Source organism: Bubalus bubalis, chromosome 9, assembly GCF_019923935.1.
Source record: "Bubalus bubalis isolate 160015118507 breed Murrah chromosome 9, NDDB_SH_1, whole genome shotgun sequence".
In the NCBI taxonomy this organism is placed as follows: domain Eukaryota; kingdom Metazoa; phylum Chordata; class Mammalia; order Artiodactyla; family Bovidae; genus Bubalus; species Bubalus bubalis.
In genome coordinates this window covers 99,863,614-99,888,630 of record NC_059165.1, presented here as the reverse complement: position 1 = coordinate 99,888,630, position 25,017 = coordinate 99,863,614, and the positions used below count along the sequence as shown (strand labels likewise).

The 25,017-nt window shown below is 45.2% G+C and overlaps 1 protein-coding gene across 1 annotated transcript; it reads right to left on the bottom strand.

Moving 5' to 3' along the window:
* Positions 1 to 217: 217 nt before the first annotated feature.
* Positions 218 to 20,566, bottom strand: CLEC17A (C-type lectin domain containing 17A). The gene is made up of 12 exons (XM_045161891.1): positions 20,189 to 20,566; positions 19,975 to 20,049; positions 17,067 to 17,099; positions 16,934 to 16,984; positions 16,809 to 16,850; positions 16,197 to 16,278; positions 14,870 to 15,126; positions 14,626 to 14,688; positions 12,291 to 12,386; positions 11,911 to 12,062; positions 6,301 to 6,410; positions 218 to 887 (listed from the first exon to the last, which is right to left on the bottom strand). The coding sequence occupies exons 1-12, from the start codon at positions 20,229 to 20,231 to the stop codon at positions 752 to 754; spliced, it is 1,140 nt and encodes a 379-aa protein (XP_045017826.1). The 5' UTR covers positions 20,232 to 20,566; the 3' UTR covers positions 218 to 751.
* Between the last annotated feature and the right edge of the window lie 4,451 nt (positions 20,567 to 25,017).

Sequence of the window (25,017 nt, the reverse complement as noted above, 5' to 3'; positions counted from 1 at the left end):
TGAACTTACAGAACAGGAAGAGACTCACAGACTTAGAGAATGACCTTAAGGCTGCCCGGGGGGAAGGATGCAGGGGAGGGAGAGTTAGGGAGTTTGGGATGGACGTGTACACTTTGCTCTATTTAAAATGGATAACCAACAAGGACCTACTGTAGAGCACAGGGAACTCTGCTCAATGTTATGTGGCAGCCTGGATGGGAGGGGAGTTTGGGGGAGAATGGATACAAGTGTCTGTGTGGCTGAGTCCCTTCACTGTTCACCTGAAACTATCACAGCATTGTTAATCGGCTATACCCCAATACAAAATAAAAAGTCTTTAAAAAATAAAAATGGACCCCAGAGAGTTCTCACCCCTCCCAGCATGTGAGGACACAGTGAGAAGATGACATCTGTGAGCCAGGAAACAGGTCATCACTAAACACTGTATCTCCCTGAGCCTTGATCCTGGGCTTGTCAGCTTCCAAAACTTTGAGAAAAAAAAAATGTCTGTTATGTATAAGCCATCCAGTGTACAATATTTTGTAACAGCAGCCTGAACAGACTAACACAATGCAACTGAACACGCCCCCAAGTCCTCACCCCAGAAATGATCTGACTCACACCCCAGAGACCTTGCTGCGTCCAGGCTGCTGGTTCCACCTTGGGTGCTGTCAGTTCCCACCGTTCACATCAGAAGGGCAGGAGGTTCTCACCTCCAAGAGCCGAGGGGCATGGTGTACGGATGGACCTCCACCCAGCCTCAACTCTGGGTTCAACAGGAACATTTCCGCTCACAAATCCAATACGTAGTTTTGTCGCAGGAGAGGTCATTCCAGGTGCCACCTTTGTTCATGCTGGCACAGTTCTCATTATTATAGAGGTTGTTGGGCTCCTGTGGGTCCCAAAAGCTGGATAAAGGAGAAAGTGGATATAGGGTGAGGTGAATAAATGGAGCACAGCGGATTTTTCAAGGCAGTGAAACTGCAGTTCTATACAATACTGTGATGGTAGATACATGACATCATGAGTTTGTCAAAACCCATAGAATTTTGGGAAGGTCCAATGGTTCAGCAGGTAAAGAATCCACCTGCACTGCAGGAGCTGCAGGAGACATGGGTTCGATCCCTGAGTCAGGAAAATCCCTTGGAGGAGGTATGGGCAACCCACTCCAGTATTCTTGCCTGAAAAATGCCATGGACAGAGGAGACTGGTGGGCTACAGTCCAGAGGGTTCCAAAGAGTCAGACACTACTAAGCAAGCATAGAATTTTACAGCACTAAGTGTGAACCTTAATCTGACCTATGGACTTAGGTTCATAATAATGTGTCTATATTGGTTCATCAATTGTAACAAAACCATGCTAATGCAAGATGTTAATAATGGGGGGAAAATGTGTGCAGGAGAAAAGGGATGTGGGAAACAGCGCTCTGTACCTTCTGCTCAATTTTCTAAATAACGCACTACTCAGCCATAAAAAGAATGAAATTTTGCCATTTGCAACCACACGGGTGGACTTGGAGGATATTATGCTAAGTGAAGTAAGTCAGAGAAAGACAAATACTATACGATATCACTTACATGTGGAATCTAAAAAATACAGCAAAATAGGGACTTCCCTCCTGGTCCAGTGGATAAGACTGTGCCTCCCAATGGCAAGGGGTGCAGGTTTGATCCCTGGTCAGGGACTAAGATCCCACATGCCTCTTAGCCAAAAAACCAAAACATAAAAAAACAGAAACAATACTAAAAAATACAACAAAATAGTGACTACAGCAACAAAGAGGCAGACTCACAGATGTAGAGAACAAACTAGCGGTTACCAGTGGGGAGAGGAAAGGAGAGAGGGGAGACATAGGGTTAGGGGAGAAAGTGGTGGAAAGTATTAAGTATAAAATAAGGTACAAGGTCCTTGTTGGTAGCACAGGGAACCCTCCTCAATATTCTGTAATAATCTAAATGAGAAAAGAATTTTAAAAAGAATAGGTATACTTATATGTATAACTGAACCACTTTGTGATACACCTGGAAAGCAAATGTAAAGCAACTATACTCCAATATAAAATAAAAGTTATTGGGGACTTCCCTGGCAGTCCAGTGGTTAAGAATTCACCTTCCAATTCAGGGAGTGTGGGTTCGATCCCTGGTCAGGAAGCTAAGAGGCCACATGCCTCAGTGGCCAAAACACAAAACAGAAGCAATATTGTAACAAGTTCAATAAAGACTTCACAAATGATCCACACCAAAAAAAATCATTAAAATTAAATAAAAATTACTTTTTAAAAGTAAACAATTTTTAAAATAATAAAATTTAAAAATAAGCTTTAAGGATATATTGTACAACATAGGGAATATATCCAATATTTTATAACTTTAAATGAAGTATAACTTTAATAATTGCAAATCACTATGTTGTACACCTGTGACATATAATACTGTTTATCAACTATACTTCAACTTAAAAATAATGATAAAAGGAAAAATAAAGTCTATTAATTTAAAAAAAAATACCAGAAAAAAGAACAAGAAAAGCCTTCATGGCTCAGGGCTCTTTCTTCCACCTGAATCATTCCTTCAGCCTTTCAGAATTACATGAAAATGTTGTGTTGTCCCCGTCACCCCAGCAGCTTGTCTGTGCTAACGCAGCCCCATGTCCCTGTTCACCAGGAATTCTCCAGGTTCCTGAATCAGTTTCCTGCATCTGGTCAGTTTCTGTTCTCTTCCAAAGAACACTTTTGTTAAACCACATCCCTCTCAACCTTCCAAGTGATGTAGTGTTTTAGGTCATGTTCCCTTTTTTTTTTAATTGGGGTATGATTGCTTTACAGTGCTGTGTTGTTTCTGCTGTACAGTGAAGTCAACCAGTTATATGTATACATATATCCCCTCCCTCTTGGACCTTCCTCCCACCCTATCCCCCGTCCCACTCTTTCAGGTCATCAGAGGGCACACAGCAGAGCTTCCTGTGCTTTATAGCAAGTTCCCACTAGCTATCTGTTTTACACGTGCCAGTGTATACATGTCATTTGTCTGGTTTGTTTTGTTCTGCTTTTATCTCACAATTTGTTCCACCCTCCCCTTCCCCTCAACCACCACTGTGTCCACAGAGCCAAATTTGGCAATTCAGGTGCATGGGATTTATTAAAGGGTGTTCTCAGGAGAGGGGGATGGAAAGAAGAAGGATGAGGCAGGGGATAGAAGTGAGCAAGGATATGGGTTTAGCCTGGTCTAGACTCAGCCTGAACCCACAGGGAGCTCTGGAATTTAAATAGCACAACAGAGTTTTTCCAACTTGAAACAAGGGGTCCAGGCAGCTCGTAGCCTGTCATTGTCTGTGGCATGACTTCAGTGGGAGTGGAGTAACCTCCTAGCTGAACAGGCTTCCATTCAGCTGAGGTCACCTCTCTGGAGAAAGCGTAACTGTGAGCCTTTAGCAGCCAATGCCCCCTGCTGGGGGGTGCCTGCACCAGCCCCCAAAAGGGATCTGAGCTGAGGACCTGCAGTGACACACCATCCCATGCCATCTCTATTTACAGAATTCTACCTCCCTCCAGGAATCTTCAATAAAAAAATAAAACCCGCAGACAAAACACTAATATCTCTAATATATAAAGAGTTCCCCAAAATCAATAAGAAAAAGACCAAAACTCCAATATAAAAAACACACAAAAACCTTTCCATGTGCTGCAAGGAAAGATCCCATGTGCCACAACTAAGACTCAACACAGACCAATAAATAAATATTTATTTAAAATACACAAAAGATATGAATAGATAATTCACAGAAAAGTTAATACATATGGCTATCAAACATATGAAAAGACATTCAACCTCAAGCATAACAGAAATGCAAATTAATACTACATTGGCCTCTCAGTACCCTATAATGACCAATATGGGAAAAGAATCTTAAAAAGAGTGAATATACGTAAATGTATAACTGATTCACTTTGCTGTACAGCAGAAACTAACACAACATTGTAAATCAACTATACTCCAATAAAAATTAATTTTAAAAAATACTACATTAGTATTCCATTTTTCACCTATGATTAAAACAACAAAATTCCAAAAGTTTGATGAGCATTTGGGGAAAAAAAAAATGTAAGTCAAGCTGGTGAGAGAATAAATTGGTATAATCATATGGGGGACAATTTGTTAATATTTACTTAAAATACAAATACAGACATGGCTGTATTTGTATTTTAAATAAATACAAATTTAATACATACAGTATAAATAAATACAAATTTTCCCTGGTGGCTCAGTGGTAAAGAATCTGCTTGCCAGTGAAGGACACATGGGTTCGGTCCCTGGTCTAGAAAGATCCCACATGTTGGGGAGCAGCTAAGCCCGTGCACCACGCCTACTGAGCCTGTGTTCTAGAGTCCAGGAGCCGCAACTACTGAAGCCCTCACCCCCAGAGCCTGTGCTCCGAAACGAAAGAAGCCAGCACAATAAGAAGCTGGCGGACTGCAGCTAGAGAATAGCCCCCACTTGCCACAACTAGAGAAATCCCACAGGCAGCAACAAAGATCCAGCACAGCCAAAAATTAATTTGTTAATCAATTAAATTATTTTAATAAATAAAATTAAGTACAAATACATATTCTCCTTAAGAAGATAGAGCATGGTGGCTGACAGCATGGACTCTGAAGCCCGGGTGTATGGCACTACCACCTGCCAGGTGTCTGACCTTGGGACGATCACGTAACCTGTCTGTGCCTCTGTCTCCATGTCTTTAAATGGAGAGGATAACAGTACTTTCCTTATAGAATTACTAAGAAAATTAAATAAATCAGTTAATACAAAGAATGCTTCCCCAAATGAGATCCTGCTCATTCTTTTGGCAAATCAAAAATCTTCCTCTTGGGACTTCTCCAGTGGTCAAGACTCTGAGCTTCCACGGCAGGGAGCACGGGTTTGGTCCTTGGCCGGGGAACTAAGACTCCAAATGCCATGTGGCATAGCCAAAAATAAATAAATAAAAGATCTTTAAAATAAAATTAAAAAGCATGCATCTTTAAAAAAAATAATCTTCCTCTTCCTCTTGCCCTATAGCCATGGCATCTTTTCTCTCTTTTTTTCCCCTCAACCATTGGTCTGGGGACTCGATATGTTTGAGCAGTTGTGCTAAAAGGCTGAGATGTTTTAAGGAGGAAAAAAATGTTCAGGCACCAGAAACCCTATCAGAAAAAAAGCACCCTTGTGCTTCCCTTGTCCAGCTCTGCCTGGGATGTGTGTGTGTGTGTGTGTGTGTGTGTGTGTGTGTGTGTGATTGCTTTTGTTTACTGTTTTAATTTTTTAATTTATTTTTAATTGGAAGATAATTGCTTTACAATATTGTGTTGGTCTCTGCCATATATCAGCATGAATAAGCCACAGGCATACATATGTCCCCTCCCTCTTGAACCTCCCTCCCACCTCCCGCCCCATCCCACTCCTCTAGGTTGTCACAGGGCACCAGGTCTGAGTTCCCTGAGTCACAGAGCAAATTCCCACTGGCTAGCTATCTTACATACGGTAATGTATATGTTTCTACTCTGATCTCTCAGTTCAACCCACCCTCTCCATCCCCCACTGCCTCTTCAAGTCTGTTCGCTATGTCTGCATCTCCATTGCCGCCCTGCAGATAGGTTCATCAGTTCCATCTCTCTAGATTCCATATATATGCATTGATACATGAAATTTGGTTTTCTCTTTCTGACTTACTTCACTCAGTATAACAGACTCTAGGTTCGTCCACCTCATTAGGACTGGCTCAGATATGTCCTTTCTTATGGCTGAGTAATATTCCACTGTGTATATGTACCACAATTTTTATTTAGTGTAGTTGCTTTACAATGTTGTGTTAGTTTCTGCTGTATAGCAAAGTAAATCAGCTATACATATACCCCCCTTTTTTGGATTTCTTTCCCATGAGGTCACCACAGAGCACTGAGTTCCCTGTACTATGAAGTAGGTTCTCATTAGTTATCGATGTTATACATAATATCAATCCCAATCTCCCAGTTCATCCCACGACCCCTTTCCCCCTTGGTATCCGTACATTTGTTCTCTACATTTGTGTCTCTATTTCTGCTCTGTAAATAAGATAATCTATATTCATTTTTTCAGATTCCACATAAATGCATTAACATATGAATTTGTTTTTCTCTTTCTGACTTACTTCACTCTGTATGACAGTCTCTAGGTCCGTCCACATCTCTACAAATGACCCAATTTCATTCCTTTTTATTCAACCTGGAATTCTAAAGAATCTGCTGGTTTGGACTTCACAAAGACCTACAAGGAAGAGAGACCCAATAAGCCCTGGATACTTGCCTCAGTGTGACGGGTGACCCATCCAGCCACCTCCAGTCCCCTTCGACATTTCTGTCATTCAGCCCCAGCCAGTACACCCGTGGAGATCCGTGAGCCTTGGCCACAAAGTCCTGCAAGTACAAATATCATTCAGCCGTCAGTTCTTCTACATATACCCTGCTTGTCTCACATATATTCAGGGCTTGTGAATGCCACCCCAGTACCCATCCCAAATCTCCATGGCATACAGAACAAGATCAAAACCTTCCTCCCACTTGAGCACCTGCAGTGGGAATAGTCATGCTGCTTTCTCGAAAAACCTATGAGCCACTCTGTGCCTCAGTTTCCACCTCTGTAAAATGGGATAATAGTAGCTACCTCCTTATAGAGTTATTGACAGGATTGAATGGATTAATATGCATAAAGAATTCAAAACAGTGTCTGACATGCTGCAAGTCCTGTGACATCCTATTTCATGGGAGTATAGAATATGTTCAACATTGTGTTAGTTTCTCCTGTACAACAAAGTGAATCAACTATATGTATACATATATCCCTTCCCTCTTGAGCCTCCCTCCCACCACCTCCATCCCACCCTTCACAGAGCAGTGAGCTGAGCCCCCTGGGCTCCCTGTGCTGTACAGCAGCTTCCCACTAGCTAGCTATTTTACACACGGGGGTGTATATATGTCAATGCTACGTTCTCAGTTCATCGCACCCTCTCCTCCCCACCCTGTGACCACAAGTCCATTCTCTATGTCTCCATCTCTGTTCTTGCCCTGCAAATAGGTTTGTCACTACTATTTTTCTGTATTCCATACAGTACTGCAACATCTTAACATTTAACGTATAATTTAAGGAACAATTCTAACAATAATAACTGATATCTTGGATTTCCTGGTACTTTCACACTCCCAACCCCTGCAGTCCTAAGCGACATCCAGGCAGAAAAGGAATTCATTGCTTCAGAAAAAGAACGTGGGGGAGGGGAGAAATAGGAGATTCCCAGCTTTGGATTTCATAAGCCCAGGCCTTTGGGAAGAAAGAAAGGACTTGGATCAAAGATGAGAAGAAAACATCATGATTTAAAGCAACTCCTGGAGTTCCTGATGGTACAGTGGATAAGAACCCACCTGACAACATAAGGGACACAGTTCGATCCCTGATCCAGGAAGGCCCCATCTGCCGCAGAGCAGCTAAAGCCCCTGTGCCACAACTACTGAGCCTGCATGCTGCAACTACAGAAACCCATGCACACAGAGCCCGTGCTCCACAACAAGAGAAGCTCCCGCGATGAGAAGCCCAAACGTCTCAACGAAGAGTGGCCCCTGCTCAATGGAACCAGAGAAACCCCACATGCTGCCATTTGCAGCAAAGTGGATGGACCTAGAGAGTGCCATACTGAGTGAAGTCAGACAGAAAAGGAGCAAGATCGTATGACATCTCTTATACATGGAATCTGGAAAGAAATGACACAACTGAACTTACAAAACAAGAGACGCACAGACTTAGAAAAGGAACTCATGGTTGCCAAAGGGAAGTGACGGTTCAGGAGTTTGGGAAGGTGATGTACACCTTGCTATATTTAAAGTGGATAATCAACAAGGACCTATTGCATAGCACAGGGACCTCTACTCGATGTCATGTGCCAGCCTGGATGGAAGAGGGGTTTGGGGGAGAATGGACACATGTATACGTATGGCTGAGTCCTCTCACTGTTCCTTGCACCTGAAATTATCATGCCATTGCTAATTGGTTATACCCCAATACAAAATAAAAAATTTAAGGTTTGAAATAAATCAATAAATTTTTTGAAGAGAACCAACATAGCCAAAAATAAATAAATAAAAATTGAAAAATAAAGCAATCCTCTCCAGGTAAACTGATCTATGGTAAGGAAACCAGATGTGTAGTTTCCTGGGGTGGGTGGGGGTGACTGGAAGATGGCATGAGAGAACTCCCTGGGCTGTGGAAACATTCTAAATCTTGGCTGGGTTGACAGTTACACAGATGCCTACATATGCCAAAACTCAGTGAATGTACACTTAAGATCTGTGCATTTTACTCCATGCAAATCATATCTCACTCACTCAATCTTATTCAAGACCAAGATTTCCTAAAAGGTAAAGACAAAAGATGGCAATGGGAAAGAAGCTATGGAAATGTAGACATGGTGGGTGCCAGGAAGAAGGCTCTGCATTTCATTCTCTGGTAAAGCCCGAGGTGATAGCCAAAACCCCAGATGGATATGAAAACTCTAAAAAGTAGAGGGACTATGGACCTTGTTTCTTGGGTAAAACCCCAGAGAAGTATCAGGAAATCAGAAAGAGCAAAGTGCTGCTCAGCCCATCAAATCATCATAGTGCCCTGAAGCTGAAGCTCCAATACTTTGGCCACCTGATGTGAAGAGCCAGCTCGTTGAAAAAGACCCTGATGCTGGGACGGATTGAGGGCAAGGGGAGAAGGGGGCAGCAGAGGACGCGATGGTTGGATGGCATCACCGACTCAATGGACATGAGTTTGAGTAAACTCCGGGAGGTAGTGGAGGACAGAGGAGCCTGGCGTGCTGCAGTCCATGAGGTCACAAAGAGTTGGACGTGACTTAGTGACAAGATAACAATGACACCTAGCACATAGGAGGTGTTCAAAAAATGTTGATTGAAATAACAAGTTAATAAGTGAGCTACACAAGCTTCCCAGGTGGCTCAGCAGTAAAGGATCCACCTGCAAATGCAGGAAACACAGATTCAATCCCTAAGTCAAGAAGATACCCTGGAAAAGGAAATGGCAACTCTCTCCAGTATTCTTGCCTGGAAAATCCCATAGACAAAGGAACCTGGTAGGCTACAATCCATGGGGTCACAAAAGAGTTGGACATGACTTAATGACTAAAAAAGTGAGCTACACACTTTGCACAGGTTATCTCATTTGATCTTCATGGTAACTCACTGAAGCAAGGATTGTTAACCCCATTTTACAGATGGGAAAATTGAGGCACAGAGCAGTTAAGTAATTTGTCCAGGATCATTCACCCAATGGATGTCCCAGTGGATACCAGCTTGGAACAAAGATATTGAGGACCAGATATGCACTCCCCTCCACCTTGACCCCATATAAGCCATCCCTATTCAGAAGAAAAACAGATAATCCCAACTGATTGAGATGAAATCTCCACCACCTTGGTATGATAGGAGCGCAAAGAGGAAGGAAATGAGTTATTTAAAGCAAAGTTATATTTCTTAACTATCTGAGTTTAGCTGTTGTTTAGTTGGAATATGACTTACACCTGCCCCATTCACATCATCTAATCTAATCTCCAAAAAAAAAAAACCCTGTATTAATTACTCAATACAAATGATGCTATGAAACAGAAGGAATTTTTTTAAAACAGAGAAGATATAGAGGGAAAAAATAAGATGGTAGCCTAAATCTAACCAAATCAATAATTACATTAAATTTAAATGATCTTTTGCTGGGTCATATGGCAGTTTTCCCTTTTTTCTCTTTTTTTTAATATTTACTATTTTTATTTATTTATTTGGCTGTGCCAGATCGCAGTTGTGCCATGTGGGAATCTCCAGTTGCAGCATGCGGGATCCAGTTCCCAGACCAGGGCTTGAACCCAGGCCCGCTCCATTGATAGCATGGAGGCTTAGCCACTGTACCACCAGGAAAGTGAAAGTCGCTCAAGTCATGTCTGACTCTTTGTGACCCCATGGACTATACAGTCCGTGGAATTCTCCAGGCCAGAATACTGGAGTGGGTAACCTTTCCCTTCTCCAGGGGATCTTCCCAACCCAGAGATCAAATCCAGGTCTCCCTCTTTGCAGTCAGATTCTTTACCAGCTGAGCCACCCGGGAAGCCCAAGAATACTGGAGTGGGTAGAAGTTCCCATATGGTAGTTTTATTCCTAGCTTTTTAAGGAATTGCCATGCGTGTGAATGCTCAGGCGTGTCCAACTCTTTGCAACCCCATGGACTGTAGCCTGCCAGGCTCCTCTGTCCATGGGATTTCCCAGGCAAGAATACTGGAGCAGGTTACCGTTTCCTACTCCAGGGGATCTTCCCGACCCAGGGATCAAACCTGCATCTCCTATGCCTCCTGCATTGGCAGGCGGATTTTTTTTTTTTTTTTAAACCACTGAGCCACCTGGGAATTGCCATACTATTCTCCATAGTGGTTGTATCAGTTTACACTTGCATCAACATTGTAGATAAATGGATAAAGACAATGTAGTACATATGTACAATAGAATATGACTCAGCCATAAAAAGAATGAATTTGAGTCAGTTGCAGTGAGGTGGATGAACAAAGAGTGAAGTAAGTCAGAAAGAGAAAAATAAATATCGTATATTAATGCATATATATGGACTCTAGAAAAATGGTACTGATGAGCCTATTTGCAAGGAAGGAATGGAGACATAAATGTAGAGAATGGACTGTGGACACAGCTGGGGAGCAGAGGGTAGGACAAACGGAGAAAGTAGCATTTTCATATATACACTATCGCATGTAAGACAGTTAGTGAGAAGTTGCTGTGTAACACAGGGAGTCCAACCTAGAGCTCTGTGACAACCGAGAGGGGTAGGATGGGAAGGGGGAGCAAGGCCCAAGAGGGAGGGATATATTCATATAGTTATGACTGATCTGGGCTGCTCTGATAGCTCAGTTGGTAAAGAATACGCCTGCAATGTGGGAGACCTGGGTTCGATCCCTACAGAACCAACACAACATTGTAAAGCAATTATCTTCTAATTAACAAATTTTTAAAAAATTGTAAATGATCTTATAATACCAATTAAAAGCCAGAGATTCAAAGATTGAATTAAAAAAAAAATAAGACCCCACTATATGCTGTCAACAAGAAATCTTAAAATAATGACATAGGTTGAAATTAAAAGGATGGGGGAAAATAAACCTGGCAAACACTAATAATCAAATAGTGCTGTGAGTTTTATGGTCAAGAACAAAACTAGCTTCCTGGGCTCCAACCCCAGCTCTGACATTTACTAGTTGTAACAAGCAAGCTGCTTGAGTGAAACAAGCCTCAGCTTTGTCCTCTGTGAAGTGCTGATAGGTAATGATATGCACAGCTTTGGTAGTATTAAGTCATTAAAGTTATCTACACTTATTTCAATTCTCCTCGTACATACACACAGATGAAACTGTCTCTTTCTATCACCTTAAAACGTAAGAGTGCCCATGTGACTTTCTTTGTGAGTGCATGTAGGTAGAAATTTTGCCTCATACACTTCCACCATTGAGCTATAGGGACTGGCTGTCATTTTAACATAGCATAACCTCTCCTGACTCTCACCTAATTTATAGGTCTGTTGTTAGAATTATGTTAATGCGTGTAAAATATCTGGAATACAGCCTAGAGAATAGAAAGTGCTACCAAAGAGATAGCCATTATTATACCTCCATGTTAGAGAGGAAACTGAGGCTCAGATTAGATAAGTCAGCACAATCGAGATTTGAACTCAAGCAGTAACCTCAATACTAAAAGGTCTAGTGATTCAAAAGCAATTCCAGTTTCTTTACATTCAGGCCAGGGAAGGATGTGTAAATCCTAGGACAGAGGCAGGCTGGCCCTGCTGGTTCTCAAGGATGTGGAAGGGACAGCTCACCTGTTCATCAGAGTTACTGATGATGACCAAGTGAGAGTAATTCTCCTGGCAGAACTTCCGGGCTTCATCCCATGACTTGGTGCTTGGAGAGAAGTAGTAACACTTACCCTGAAAAGGGAGCCAGCCTTCAGGGCAGGTGACCCTGGTACAGTCTGGGGACAGGATAGGATTCTGTCAGAGTGGCCCCAGAACCAGAGTAATGTACATGGTATGCCATGTACAGGTGTTCAGGCTGGGCACTGCTCAACTCTAGAGGGGGTTGGGAGGGAACCACGCACATAGATTGCACTGAGAATCACTCCCAAGGATTTGTGCTCTGTACCGGCTCCACCACGCACCCCCCCCCCACAACTCAGGGAAGTTCCCCAAGTCCCACTTACCTAATAAGCCCCGAAGTTCCAGCACGGACTTGTTGGTGTCAGCTCTTATGCGCTCAATGTCCTTCTTCAGGCCAGCTAACCCCATCATGCCAGTCACTGTTAGCAGGAACGGGCTGAATGGTTAGAGACCCAAACCCCCATCTACCCACCTACCAATTACTGACTACAGACACACCAGACAGAGGCAAGAGTTTTGCTCCCCACCACACCCATGTTCTAGTGGGTGAAACTCAAAAAAACATGGTCAGTGCCCAAGAGGAGTCCTAGAGTTACTCAGAGGAGAGATTAATTCCTGAGGCTTGAGGGAGAGTAGAGATGGTGGACTTCCTGGAGCAGATGGGTTTTAAAGGGAAATGGTGGTTCTGTATTAGTGAGGAGGCTCAACAGTCAGGGGTCACCTTGCCACCTTGGAAGCAAAGATCCAGAGGCAAGCATGTTGGGAAAGGCTCATGCAGTAAAAGTCAAGGAGAATCTCACAGGAGCTTGAGCTCCAAGTGGGATGAAGTCTGGTATCTGGGTCCTTGAATGCCAAGCCAAAAGTTTTGCACTGGACTCTGGGCAGTGAGAAGCTGATGGTTTCTGAGTGTAAGAGTGGCTTGGTCTGAAGTGTGGGGTGAGGGAGTGTGGAATGGAGCAACTTTCAGATATCACCAATCATAGTGAAGGCCTCTTCTACAACTAATGTGTTCCCACTACTCTCAACAAATTGGCCCTCCGCCAATACTCCCCAGGGCCATCAACAGATGATGCTTCAATTAGACAAAATAGAAATATTAGATAGATAACTCAATAGGTAGGTAGATAGATGATCTATAGATGATTGATAAATAGGTAATAGATAGATGCTGCTGCTAAGTCGCTTCAGTCGTGTCCGACTCTGTGCGACCCAATGGATGGCAGCCCACCAGGCTTCCCCATCCCTGGGATTCTCCAGGCAAGAACACTGGAGTGGGTTGCCATTTCCTTCTCCAATAATCTATCTGTCGATCATCTATCTATTATCTATTTATCAATTGTCTATCATCTACCTATCTAGTTTTCTATCGTCAATTATCTATTTCTTCATCATCAATAGATAGATAGATGATTGATGAAGAAATAATTGATGAGAGAAAACTAGATAAGTAGATGATAGACAATTGATAAACAGATAATAGATAGATGATTGACAGATAGATAATAGTAGACAGACAGACAGATAACATACATGTTATCCTTGACACTCTTTCCTCTCACCCACCACCATTCCCACTCACCCATCCCCAGGGTCAGTCAATTTTACCTCCTAAACCTTTCTACTCTACCTACTTCTCTTCAACCCCTTGACTTTTACAGCCACAACCCTCAGCTAAGCAACCATTCTCTCTCAACTACCCATCCTCCTCCCTTGTACTTAAATGTTGCCTCCTACTACAGGACCTCTGCACATGCCTGAGACTCTCAACTCCTTACCTAGTTAATTCCACATTTCCTGAGTCTAACAGATTCACTGCATTCCCTGCCCTCATTGGCCATAAGGTTCCTGATGAAGCAGACAGTTCATCACATAACTAACTTATGATAAATGTCACGAAACAGAAATTCAAGAGGCAAGGAGAGACCATAACAGGGTCTGAGCCTCAGCTGGAGGCGTGGAAAGGCTGCCCTCGCTATGGTGAGTTAAAGAGGGCTGCAAATTCTTTGCCCTTCCCCCAAGGGGTGGCAGGATTACCTACTCTCCTTCTGAATCTAGGCTGGTCCTGTGACTAGTTCTGACCAACAGAGTGCAGTGAACCTGTGGCTGTGTAATTTCTGAAGCTGGGCCCTAACACCACCATGCTATGAGGAAGCTCAAGTTACGCATGTGGATAGAGGTGCCCCCAGGCACCAGCCATGTGAGTGAAGCTTTCTGGGACCTTCCAGCCCAGCCCAGCTACCCAATGACCCCAGCTCACCCCATAAAGAGTGGATATACCATGCTGAACTGTTCTGAATTCCTTCCTTGTAGATTTGCTGGGATTATAAGTGACAACGCTGGGAGGAAATAAAATCCATGTTTCTTTGCAACCACCCCCCAGAAAAATGACCACATTTCCAGCACTTGACAACCACAGTGACTCTTGGCCACCATACTGAGAAACAGTGGAGGTCTATATACACGCATGTACATGCACACACACACACTCCACAGGGACAGGGACTCTGTCTGTTGTGTTCACCCCTCTATGCACCTGTCCCCCACCCTGGGACCTAGCACAGTGCCTGGCAAACATGGGGTTGGGGTTGGTGATGAAGCTGGATTTGACAGTCATGTTGGTGCTCAACGTGGCTTGAAGGGATGATTGACACCACTCACCGTTCGCTCGCCATGCCATCTGCTGAAAGGTCAACATCCTCAGCTCTTCCACCACCTCCTGGTCTATGAGAAGGAGTCCAGCTTGAGGCCAGGTTGGACTACATATCCTCCCATTTGTTGTTGTTGTTCTTATTTAGTCACTAAGTCGTGTCCGACTCTTTTGCAACCCCATGGACTGTGGCCCCCAGGTCCTCCCATACCCCTTTCCCGGTTTCTCTGCAAGCCCCTTTCTCGCCTTACTCACACTTGATCAGGGTCACAACCAGACCGGTGCAGCCCATGAGCAGTGACACCACCACCAGCAGACACAGGCACACCATCAGTCTCTCCTGGTAACACCTAGGACCTCCGAACTTCTGACTGATCCAGGGCACTGGAGTTGCTGCGGGGTGAAGACAGGGACAGAGACACTGACGCTGGTACGTCATTGAGGAAAGGACCCTTGAACTTTTCTCCAAGAGTGGGGATGGGGTGTAGGGGGGCAAAGGATTAGGGTCATGACTATATCATCAGGTGGGGTCAGCAAGAGAATGTCAAACACAGCAAACCCTGAAGAAGCCCGGAACATTTGTGGAATACATCCTATGGGCCCAGCATTCTGTCACACCCTTACTATCTTCTTGAATCCTCACCCTTATGACAGAGGTTTAATTGTTCCCATTTTGCAAATAAGTAAACTGAAGGCTTAGAGACGTTGTGCATAACCTGGACCCAGTTCTTCTCTTTTTCATCCTTTTTTTTAATTGGGGTATAACTGCTTTACAATGTTGTGTTAGTTTCTGCTGTACAGTGAAGTGAATCAGCTATACACACAGATCAGTATATGTACAGTATACATCTCCCTTCTCTTGAGGACCCCCCCACCCCCCATCCCCACCCCTCTAGGTCATCACAGAGCACCAGGCCGAGCTCCCTGTGCTATACAGCAGCTTCCCACTAGCTGTCTATTTTACACAGGGTGGTGTATACACAGCAATGCTATCGCTCAATTCATCCCACCCTCTCCTTCCTCCACTGTGTCCACATATCCATCTTCTACGCCTGCGTCTTTATTCTTGCCCTGTATATATCTGTACCATTTTTCTAGATTCCATGTATATGTGTTAATATGCAGTATTTGTCCTTCTCTTTCTGATTTACTTCACTCTGTATGACAGACCCTAGCTCCATCCACATCACTACAGATGACCCAGTTTCATTCCTTTTTATGGCTGAGTAATATTCCAGGATATATATGTACCACACCTGCATTATCCATTCATCTGTTGATGGACATTTAGGTTGCTTCCATGTCCTGGTTATTGTAAATAGTACCCAGCTCTTCTCTTTAACATTTAGGATGTATCATCTTTTATGCTCCAGCAGCCCCCCACCCAAGTTGCTCTGCAGGGGCCCAAACTATGGACACTTGCATCCCCTAACTTACATGTAAACAGGAGGTAGGGCTTGAGGAGTACCTGATAGCCATCCTGGGTCCCTATGGGTCTGGTCTAGACTCAAAAAGGCGGCGCTTCAGAGAGGAAATGTTTCTCTCCAAGGGTCTTACTCCAGAGCTCACACACACTGGCCACCGTGGGAGGGGAGACAGAGGCACATCCCCAAAGTACTTACTGGCTATGGGCGGCTGGGATGCAGGATGTATCGGATCAGTGCCTAGGAGAAAGGCAAGAGACGTTTATTCAGAAGTTACTGAAAGACTTTGTCTTCCAAGATTAACAACCTCCCCGAAGCCCTCTGATTTGCTCTTTGGTTAGAATTGGGGAATGGAGGGGAGTTCCCTGGTGGCACAGTGGTTGAGAATCCGGCTGCCAATGCAGGGGACATGGGTTCTATCCCTGGTCTGGGAAGATCCCACATGCCTCGTGCACCACAACTACTGAGCCCATGCTCTAGAGCCCAGGAGCCACAACTATTGAGTTTGAGTGTGCCAGCTCCTGAAGCCCACGCACCCTGGAGTCCATGCTCCAGGGCAACAAGAGAAGCCCACCCATCCCAACTAGAGAGTAGCGCCCGCTCGCCGCAACTAGAGAAAAGCCTGGGCAGCAAAAAAGACCCAGCTGAAAGACTTTGTCTTCCAAGATCAACAGCCTCCCCCCGAAGCCCTCTGATCTGTTCTCTGGTCAGAACTGGGGGCTGGAGTAAGGACTTCCAAGTCCCCCTCTAGGACATCGTAATGGGCTTACCCAGATGAGGAGTCAAGCTGGTGACAGGGGTGGCATTCAGGCCTGGAAGGGATCAGAAAGACAGCAGTCAGGCATAGCAGGATCTCAGCCAAGGGAACAGGATGCTCCCGGCCCTGGATCCTCACCCGTGTTCTTCGGGAGCTTACAGGGAAGTGGGGGTCTCTCCGATTTCTTTCCTGAGGAGGGAGGAATGGTTGCTCAGGCTCAGAGCAGGACCAAGCCAGCACTGGGTCTCTGATACCCCCAGCCCCAGCTCACCTGCCCTGGGAGGTCTTGGTGGAGCCATCCAACCTGGAGAAGAGAAGCTCAGAGTCAGGGCTGGTCCAAGGATGGGAATGGGGTGGAAGTCAGTGATGCAAACAGGAGTGAGATTGCAGTGGAGGGTTAGGGATGGGGTTGTGCATGAGAATGGCTCTGGACTTAGGGATGGGGACAGGGTTAAGATGCAGTGACCAGGGACTTCCTTTGTGGTCCTCCCAATGCAGGGGGCCCGAGTTCGATTCCTGGTCAGGAAAATAGATCCCATAAAAGAAAGAAAAAGGTGAAAGTGTTAGTTGATCAGTCGTGTCTGACTCTTGAGACCCCATGGACTGTAGCCCACCAGGCTCTTCTGTCCATGGAATTCTCCAGGCAAGAATACTGGAGTGGGTAGCCATCCCCTTCCCCAGCGGATCTTCCTGACCAAGAGATTGAACTCGAGTCTCCTACATTGAAGGCGAATTCTTTACTGTCTGAGGCACCAGGGGAACCCACAAAGATTTGGCTTGATGAAACTAAAGAAAGATCCCCTGTGCCACAATTAAGACCTGGTGGAGCCAAAAAAAAAGAAAAAGATACAATGACCAGCCATCCTGAATTACTAGGACATTCCTAATTTTAAAGCTGGAAGTCCCAGATTCCAGGAAATCTTTCATCCCTGGATAAACTGGGACAGTTGATTACTCTTAAGTTAAAGACACAAGTGAGGTTGAATATGGGAATAGAGTGAGCTTAAACTTGGGGGTCTTCCTTGGTCCAACAGCTAAGACTCCATGCTCCCAATGCAGGGGCCCAAGGTTCAATCCCTGGTCCGGGAACTAGATTCTGCATGCCACAGCTAACTGTCACATGCCGGAACTCAAGATCCCATGTGCTGCAACTAAGACCTACTGCAGCCAAATAGATAAATAATTTTGTTAAGGTTAGGGGTCTTCCCTGGAGGTCCAGTGGTTGAGAATCTGCCTCCCAATGCAGGGGATACAGGTTAGATCCCTGGTCAGGGAACTGAGATCCCACATGGGGCAGCTAAGCCCACAGATTCTAGAGCCTGAGCACCAAAAGGAAGAGACCCACATGCCTCAACTAAGACCCATCTTGGCCAAATAAATTAATTAAAAAATTAAAAAGGTTAGGATTGAGATGAGGGTTTGGATTGAAATGAGGATGGGGCTGAAAGAAGGCTCATGGGAGTAGGGTGATGATTCAGGATGTGGTTGGGGGAAGAATGCAGTTGTAGCTGCATTTGGGGATGGGAGAGAAGCTGAAGCTGGTTTGTAGTTGTGTGGGGCCTGGTGACGGCTTTGGATCTCGACATAGAGATGGGACGGAACCAGGCCTGAATTTGGAGATGATGGGGTCTAAATCTGGGGAAGGGGTGACCCTGAAAACAAGGACTTCCCTGGCAGTCCATTGACTGCAATTCTGCACTTCCACTGCAGGGGGTGAGGGTTCAATCCCTGGTCAGGGAACTAAGACCCCGTATGCCACGTGGCACAGCCAAAACAAATAAACGCATTTTTTAATTTAAAAAAAGACACGTATGGGTTGGGGGGCATGGAGTTGGGCTTGGGAATCATCTTGGGACCAGGCTGGAGTTGAAGACAGACAGTAAAGAGCCAAGCCCAGGGCACCTCCCAACTCCTACTGAGCCCATGGTGCTCTGGGATCTCCCAGGCTGACTCCTCTCTGGACTCATAAGTCGGGGACATGGATCCACCTGGAATGCCAGCCGCGCCCCCCCTCAACCCCATCCAAGGACATTCAGGGGCCCTGGTGGGAGTTGGTTCAGGGAAACCTCAAAGCCTCCACTTCTTTTTTTTTTTTTTTGGCTGCACCACGTAGCCTTCAGGGCTTCCCTGGTGGCTCATCAGTAAAGAATTCATCTGCCAATGCAGGAGATGCAGGTTCAATCCCTGAGTTGGGAAGATACCTTAGAGAAGGAAATGGCAACCCTCCTCAGTATTCTTGCCTGGGAAAATACATGGACAGAGGAGCCTGGCAGGCTACAGTCTGTGGGGTTGCACAGAGTCAGACACGACTGAGCAACTGAGCACACGTACGCGTAGCTGTCAGGATCTTAGTTTCCCAACCAGGAATTGAACCCAGGCCAAAGCACCAAGTCCTTACCACCAGACTGCCAGGGAATTCCTAAAGCCTCCACTTTTATATACACTTATCAGATTCATGTTGAATCCCCAGCCGGGCGTGGATCACTCAAGTCTAATTTGGGTCCTGGGTGCGAATGGAAAGAGATTGGAGAAATACTGATCCCTGCACAGCTTCTAAAACCCTGTCACTCAGGTCTCAGAGCTTTGCATACACCAGTTCTTTTGGGAGCTTCTTTCCTTAACAAACTCCTATTCACTCAAGTCTCACTCCAATGACCCTCGTCTGACCCCCAATCCTCCCACTAATGCAGGCAGAGCCCTCAATTACCCTTAGGATTTCCCCAATTTCCTACTCCCTCCCCTCTCTGACTTGCTCACCCAAGACTGTACACAGAACTGAGTGTGTGTGTGTTAGTTGCTCAGCGACCCCATGGACTGTAGCCCACCAGGCTCCTCTGTCCATGGAATTCTCCAGGCAAGAATACTGGAGTAGGTTGCCATTCCCTTCTTCAGGGGATCTTCCTCGCCCAGGGATAGAACCCAGGTCTCCCGCACTGCAGGCAGATTCTTTACCCTCTGAGCCACCAGGGAGGCCCCTGTGCACAGAACTGCCTCCCCTGTCAGACTGAGAGACCCTCAAGATGGAGGCATGGACGCTCCCACCATTGCAGTGCCCAGCATGAGCAGGCTGACTGTGTGTGTCTGCTATGCCCAGCTAACTCCCCCTGGGGAGTCTGCTCCCCACCCTTCATCCCTCAGGCTGCTCATCTCTTCAGCCGGCCTCAGAGAGGTCCTCTTACCTGGCTTGGGAGGAAGGTCCTTGTAGGGTGGCGTCATGTTCTCGTAGTCATCATCATCCTCTTCCCTGGACCCTTCTAGAGGAAAGGCATGTGAGAGCCCAGCCCACCCTCTCCTCTGTCCCTCACACCCTGGTCTCCAGCCCCAAGGTGGGGACACTGCAACCTGGGTCCTGACCACCCCCGGCCCCCACTCCACGCCTGGCCAGGGCCCTACCCGGCAGGTCTCGGCACCCGGCATTAGTATACAGGGCGCACATGGCTACAGCTAGCGCCAGGAGCCTGACGGAGCAGGCAGAGCCTGACAGCTTCTGCTCCTTGTGTCCCCAGCTCAGGTGTCTGGGGCTTTTCTCAGTTCCTTTTTTCTTTTTCTTTAATAGTCAAGAACATGCAAATCCATCTGGAGGGAAACACCCCTGACCACACACACACACACACACACACACACACTTGTATTTCCCCCCAGTTTGAATTCATGCATAGAAGTAACAATGACAACAGCCCCTGCATTTGAGTTCCCACAGAGCACCAAGCCCTGGGTGAAAAAGATGGAGAAGCTCCTTTCTTCACGGAACATCAGTTGAGACAGGAAAGACGATACACCTGTAAAGAAATACAGAAATAAGCGATACAGTTTGTTTTTTCATTTTATTTCCAGTAGTAACAAAGTATTATTTTAAAATAAGATAAAACAGGGTAAAGGGATGGAATGGGGGCTAAAGTAGAGAGGTGATCAGGGAAGGCCTCCCGGAAGCAGTGACATTTGCAACAAGTTGTTAAAGTGATTGGTGCTAAGTACTCCCACATTCCACAGTGAAGTTCTAGGCTCCCTATTGCTACATAAGACATAACCCCCAAAACTTCATGACTGGGCTTCCCTGGTGACTCAGTGGAATCCACCTGCCAATGCAGGAGACACAGGTTCGATCCCTGGTCCAAGATCCTACATGATGTGGAGCAACTAAGCCCGTGTACCACAACTACTGATCCAGCATGCCCTAGAGCCCATGCTCCGCAACAAGAGAAACCCTTGAACAGCAACTAGGGTACCCCCCCCATTTGCCACAACTAGAGAAAGCCCAGCACAGCAATGAAGACCCAACACAGCCAAAAATAAATAATTTTTTTAAAAAGGCAAAAAAAAAAAAGAAAGAAAAAGATGTCCCCACTGAAGCCTCAGACAGACAGTGGTCCTGCTGACCCCTTGGTCTCAGCCACATGAACCAATTTTGAACTTCTGACCTCCAGAACTATAAAAGAATTCATTTTCATTGTTTTAAACCACTACATTTGTGATGATTTGTTTCAGTAGGCATAGCATATTACATACCCCAGAGGGCAAGACCCCAATTCCTCTTTTGAGGGGCTTTCCACTAAAAGTTAAAGGAAATGCAACTCAGATTGGCTTAAACAACAAGGAAACCCCGTCGGTCACATCCTTGTACATGTTAGAATATTGGGCTGGGTGGTCATAACAGAGATTCAGAACAAAAAGGTGACTTAAATGAGGTGGAATTTACTTCTCACCTCACGGTCTCAGAATAAGCAATTCACAGTCTCCGCCAGCGGAAACTCCTCACCAGCACATGCACAGGGGGATGGCCCCAGCCCTACTTGAGGTGGGAGGGCGGCAGCCGAGCGGCCCCCCTCTCCAAAGAAAGCTCACCCCAGGGGCTGGACTTTCCCATTTCCATGATGTCACACACAGAACCTCTCCCATCTACCTGAGGTGTAGGTGGGCTGTTCCCATTCTACGGATGGGGAAATGGAGGTTCACCTGAGAAGGAAGACCCTGTCTGCCCAGCAAATACCCACTGAGCAATGAGTATCAGATTCCAGATGGATATGGGGGGTCAGGGAGGAGGGGTAAGGAAGGGATGGCTGGAGGCACCAGCCAAGAGGACAGCGAGAATCTCTGGCCATCAAGAGCATCCTTTAAGGAGTGTGAGCCTGGGGAAGGTAAATAAGGTGAAGGCTGGATGGTCTCACTATGTGAGGAGACATACAAGCCAAGGTCCTGCCTTGAGACTTGACACACAGAAGCTATGCAGGAACTGGTAGTGAAATCCAGTCCTATCAACTGGGTATAATGTAAAGCCATGGGCTCAGGCTGACCCAGCTCTGTCCCTCTTGCTGTGTGACTTCAGGGGAGTAGAACAACATCTCTCTGAGCAAAGGTCTCCTGATATGTCCAATGGAAATTGGGAACATTTATCCATTCAACATTTATCCATTCATTTATCCATTCAACAGATGTGTACTGACCACCTACTACATATTAGGCTCTCTTCTAGGAACTAGGGAGACATTGGTGAACAACAATAACAACAAAAATCCCTACCCTTGGGAGGAGTTGTTGTTGTTCTGACTCTTTGCAACCCCATGGACTGTGGGACGCCAGGCTTCCCTGTCCTTCTCTATCTCCCAGAGTTTGCTCAAACTCATGTCCATTGAGTTGGTAAATGTAGGGTAAGGGAGTTAGAGAAGACAAGGTTCGGAAAAAGAACGAGACCGGCACTTTACGGGAACAGATCACCTTTAATGAGGCGAGAAGGGGCAGCAGTCAGATTAGTGAGCTGTTGCACTAACCCAAGAAAAGAGTAAGTATATATAGGCATATACGTGGAAAGCTACTGTCTTAAGGGAGCCTGTTCTTCTCCAAGGTTGCTCGGAGTAGTTATCTCTTAAAGGGCTGGGGCAAGGAATTCTGGACATCGGCCAGAGGCTGGACTGGCTGGGAGCTGGGTGTAATCAACCTTAATGTCCTTTTTTTTTTCTTCCTTCGGGTGAGAGAGGTCTTTGTTTTGCTTAGAATGGTGGGGAGGACCTGGAGGGGGGTTTCAGCTCCAGGCTATTTCGAGCCATGTAACTTCCCTTCAGTGATGCCATCCAACCATCTCATCCTCTGCCACCCCCTTCTCTTCCTGCCTTCAACCCTTCCCAGCATGTCAGTGAATCAGCGCATTGACTTATGCTGGGAGTCATGAATCAGTGACTCATCTCTTCGAATCATGTGGCCAAAGTATTGGAGTTTCAGCTTCAGCATCAGTCCTTCCAATGAATATTCAGGGTTGATTTCTTTGGGGACTGATTGGTTTGATCTCCTTGCAGTCCAAGGGACTCTCAAGAGTCTTGGGAGTAGAGATAATGAATAAAATAAATTAATAAGATATCTTGTATCGAGAACAAACTAGTGGTCACCAGCAGGGAGAGGGAAGAGAAGAGGGTCAAGATGGGGTAGGTGATTAAGAGATAGAAACTACTATGAATAAAATAAATTAGCAACAAGTATATATTGTACAGCATCAGGAAATACAGCCAGTATTTTGTCTCTTTTTTTTTTTTTTTTTTTTTTTTTTTTGGCTGCACTGAATCTTTGTTGTTGCTTGAACTTTTCTCTAATGACAGCAAGCAGGGGCTACTCTTCCTCATGGTTCGCAGGCTTCTCATTGCGGTGACTTCTCTTGTGACGCACAGGCTCTAGCCGCACGGACTTCAGAAGTTCCAGCGCCTGGGCTCAGGAGCGGCAGTTCAAGGGCTCTAGAGCTCAGGCTCAGTAGTGTGGCACTCGGGCTTAGTGGCCCCGAGGCATGTGGGATCTTACCAGACCAGGGATCGAACCTATGTCCCCGGCATTGGTAGGCGAATTCTTAGCCACTAGACCACCAGGGAAGTTCTGTTAAATGGAGTATAATCTATAAAAATGTTGAGTCACTATGTTGCACACTTGAAGTTTGTATAATATTGTGAACCATCTATACTTCAATAAAAAATATATCTTAGAAATGTTGTTAGATAGGCATAAGCAGAAAAAAGAAGAAAAATAAAGCAGGCAAGAGGAATCGAGTGTGCATAGTGGTGGGGCGCATGGCAATAGTAAGGAAGATCACAGAATATAGATCACACAAAACATGGTCTTGGACCACAACCAAACTACACTAGAAATCACAGAACAAGAACTGGAAAATCCACAAGTAAGTGGAAATTAAATCTCACCCACAGAGTCAAACAGAAAGTCAAAACTTGAAAATATCTTTAATTAAATAAAAGTGGAAACATACCATACAAAAACATGTGGGATATAACTAAAGCAGTGCTAAGGGAAAGGTAGGGAATTATACACATGTTTAAGGTGTTCCTTCTTAATTGGGGGCGTTCCCTGGCAGTCCAGTGGTTAGGACTCCAACTGCCATGGCCGAAGTTCAATCCCTGGTCAGGGAACAAAGATCCCACAAGGTGCATGGCACAGAAAAAAGGAGAAGAAGAAAGAAGTAGAAGGTGGTGACTGGGTATATCTGAAAGTTGGTAAAAGAGTAGATGTTTTTTCTTTTCTTTTTTTCCTCAAGTAACACTCATAGGAACATCTTTTTTCACCTGCATTTCTAGACATTTCTCTACATGCATTACAGAATTATCTACATATCCATTCACTAAAGTAAAACTGTTTACAACTGGATGAGCAAGGAACACTCAAAAAACATGGTTTTTGATTATTTGTTTTTGGACACACCATGTGGCATGTGGGATCTTAGTTCCCTCACCAGGGATCGAACTTGTGCCTCCCGCATTGGAAGTTTGCAGTCTTAACCACTGGTCCACCAGGAAAGTCCGCCCCCCAAATACATTTTTATACATGAGTTTTTAAATATACTTCTACAAGCAATGGGCTTCCCTGGTGGCTCAGAAGATAAAGAATCCATCTGCAATGCAGGAGACCTGGGTTTGATCCCTGTGACAGGAAGATCCACTGCAGAAGGGAATGGCTACCCACTCCAGTATTCTTGCCTGGAAAATTCCATGGACAGAGGAGCCTGGTGGGCTACAGTCCATGGGGCCTCAAAGAGTCAGGCATGACGAGTGACTAACATTTTTTTTCACTTTATTTCTCCATGCAATAAAAAATGGTCAGCACATCATTTACTGATGTAACGCCCTTCTAATCTTGCTGAACAATTAGCACTCTTAGAACCACATTTTTTACGTGTCTATATGTGTATTACAGTATAGCACATCCATGCCTTGAAATAATATCACTTTCATTGAGTA

Excerpts from the sequence above, each read along its gene's own strand:
- CLEC17A (XM_045161891.1), bottom strand. The coding sequence starts at position 20,231 with ATGTGCGCCCTGTATACTAATGCCGGGTGCCGAGACCTGCCGG. Across the intron at positions 16,279-16,808 it reads CAGCTTGACTCCTCATCTGG|GCACTGATCCGATACATCCT; the intron begins GTAAGCCCATTA and ends CCTTTCTCCTAG. Across the intron at positions 12,063-12,290 it reads GGAACTTCGGGGCTTATTAG|ACTGTACCAGGGTCACCTGC; the intron begins GTAAGTGGGACT and ends TCCTGTCCCCAG.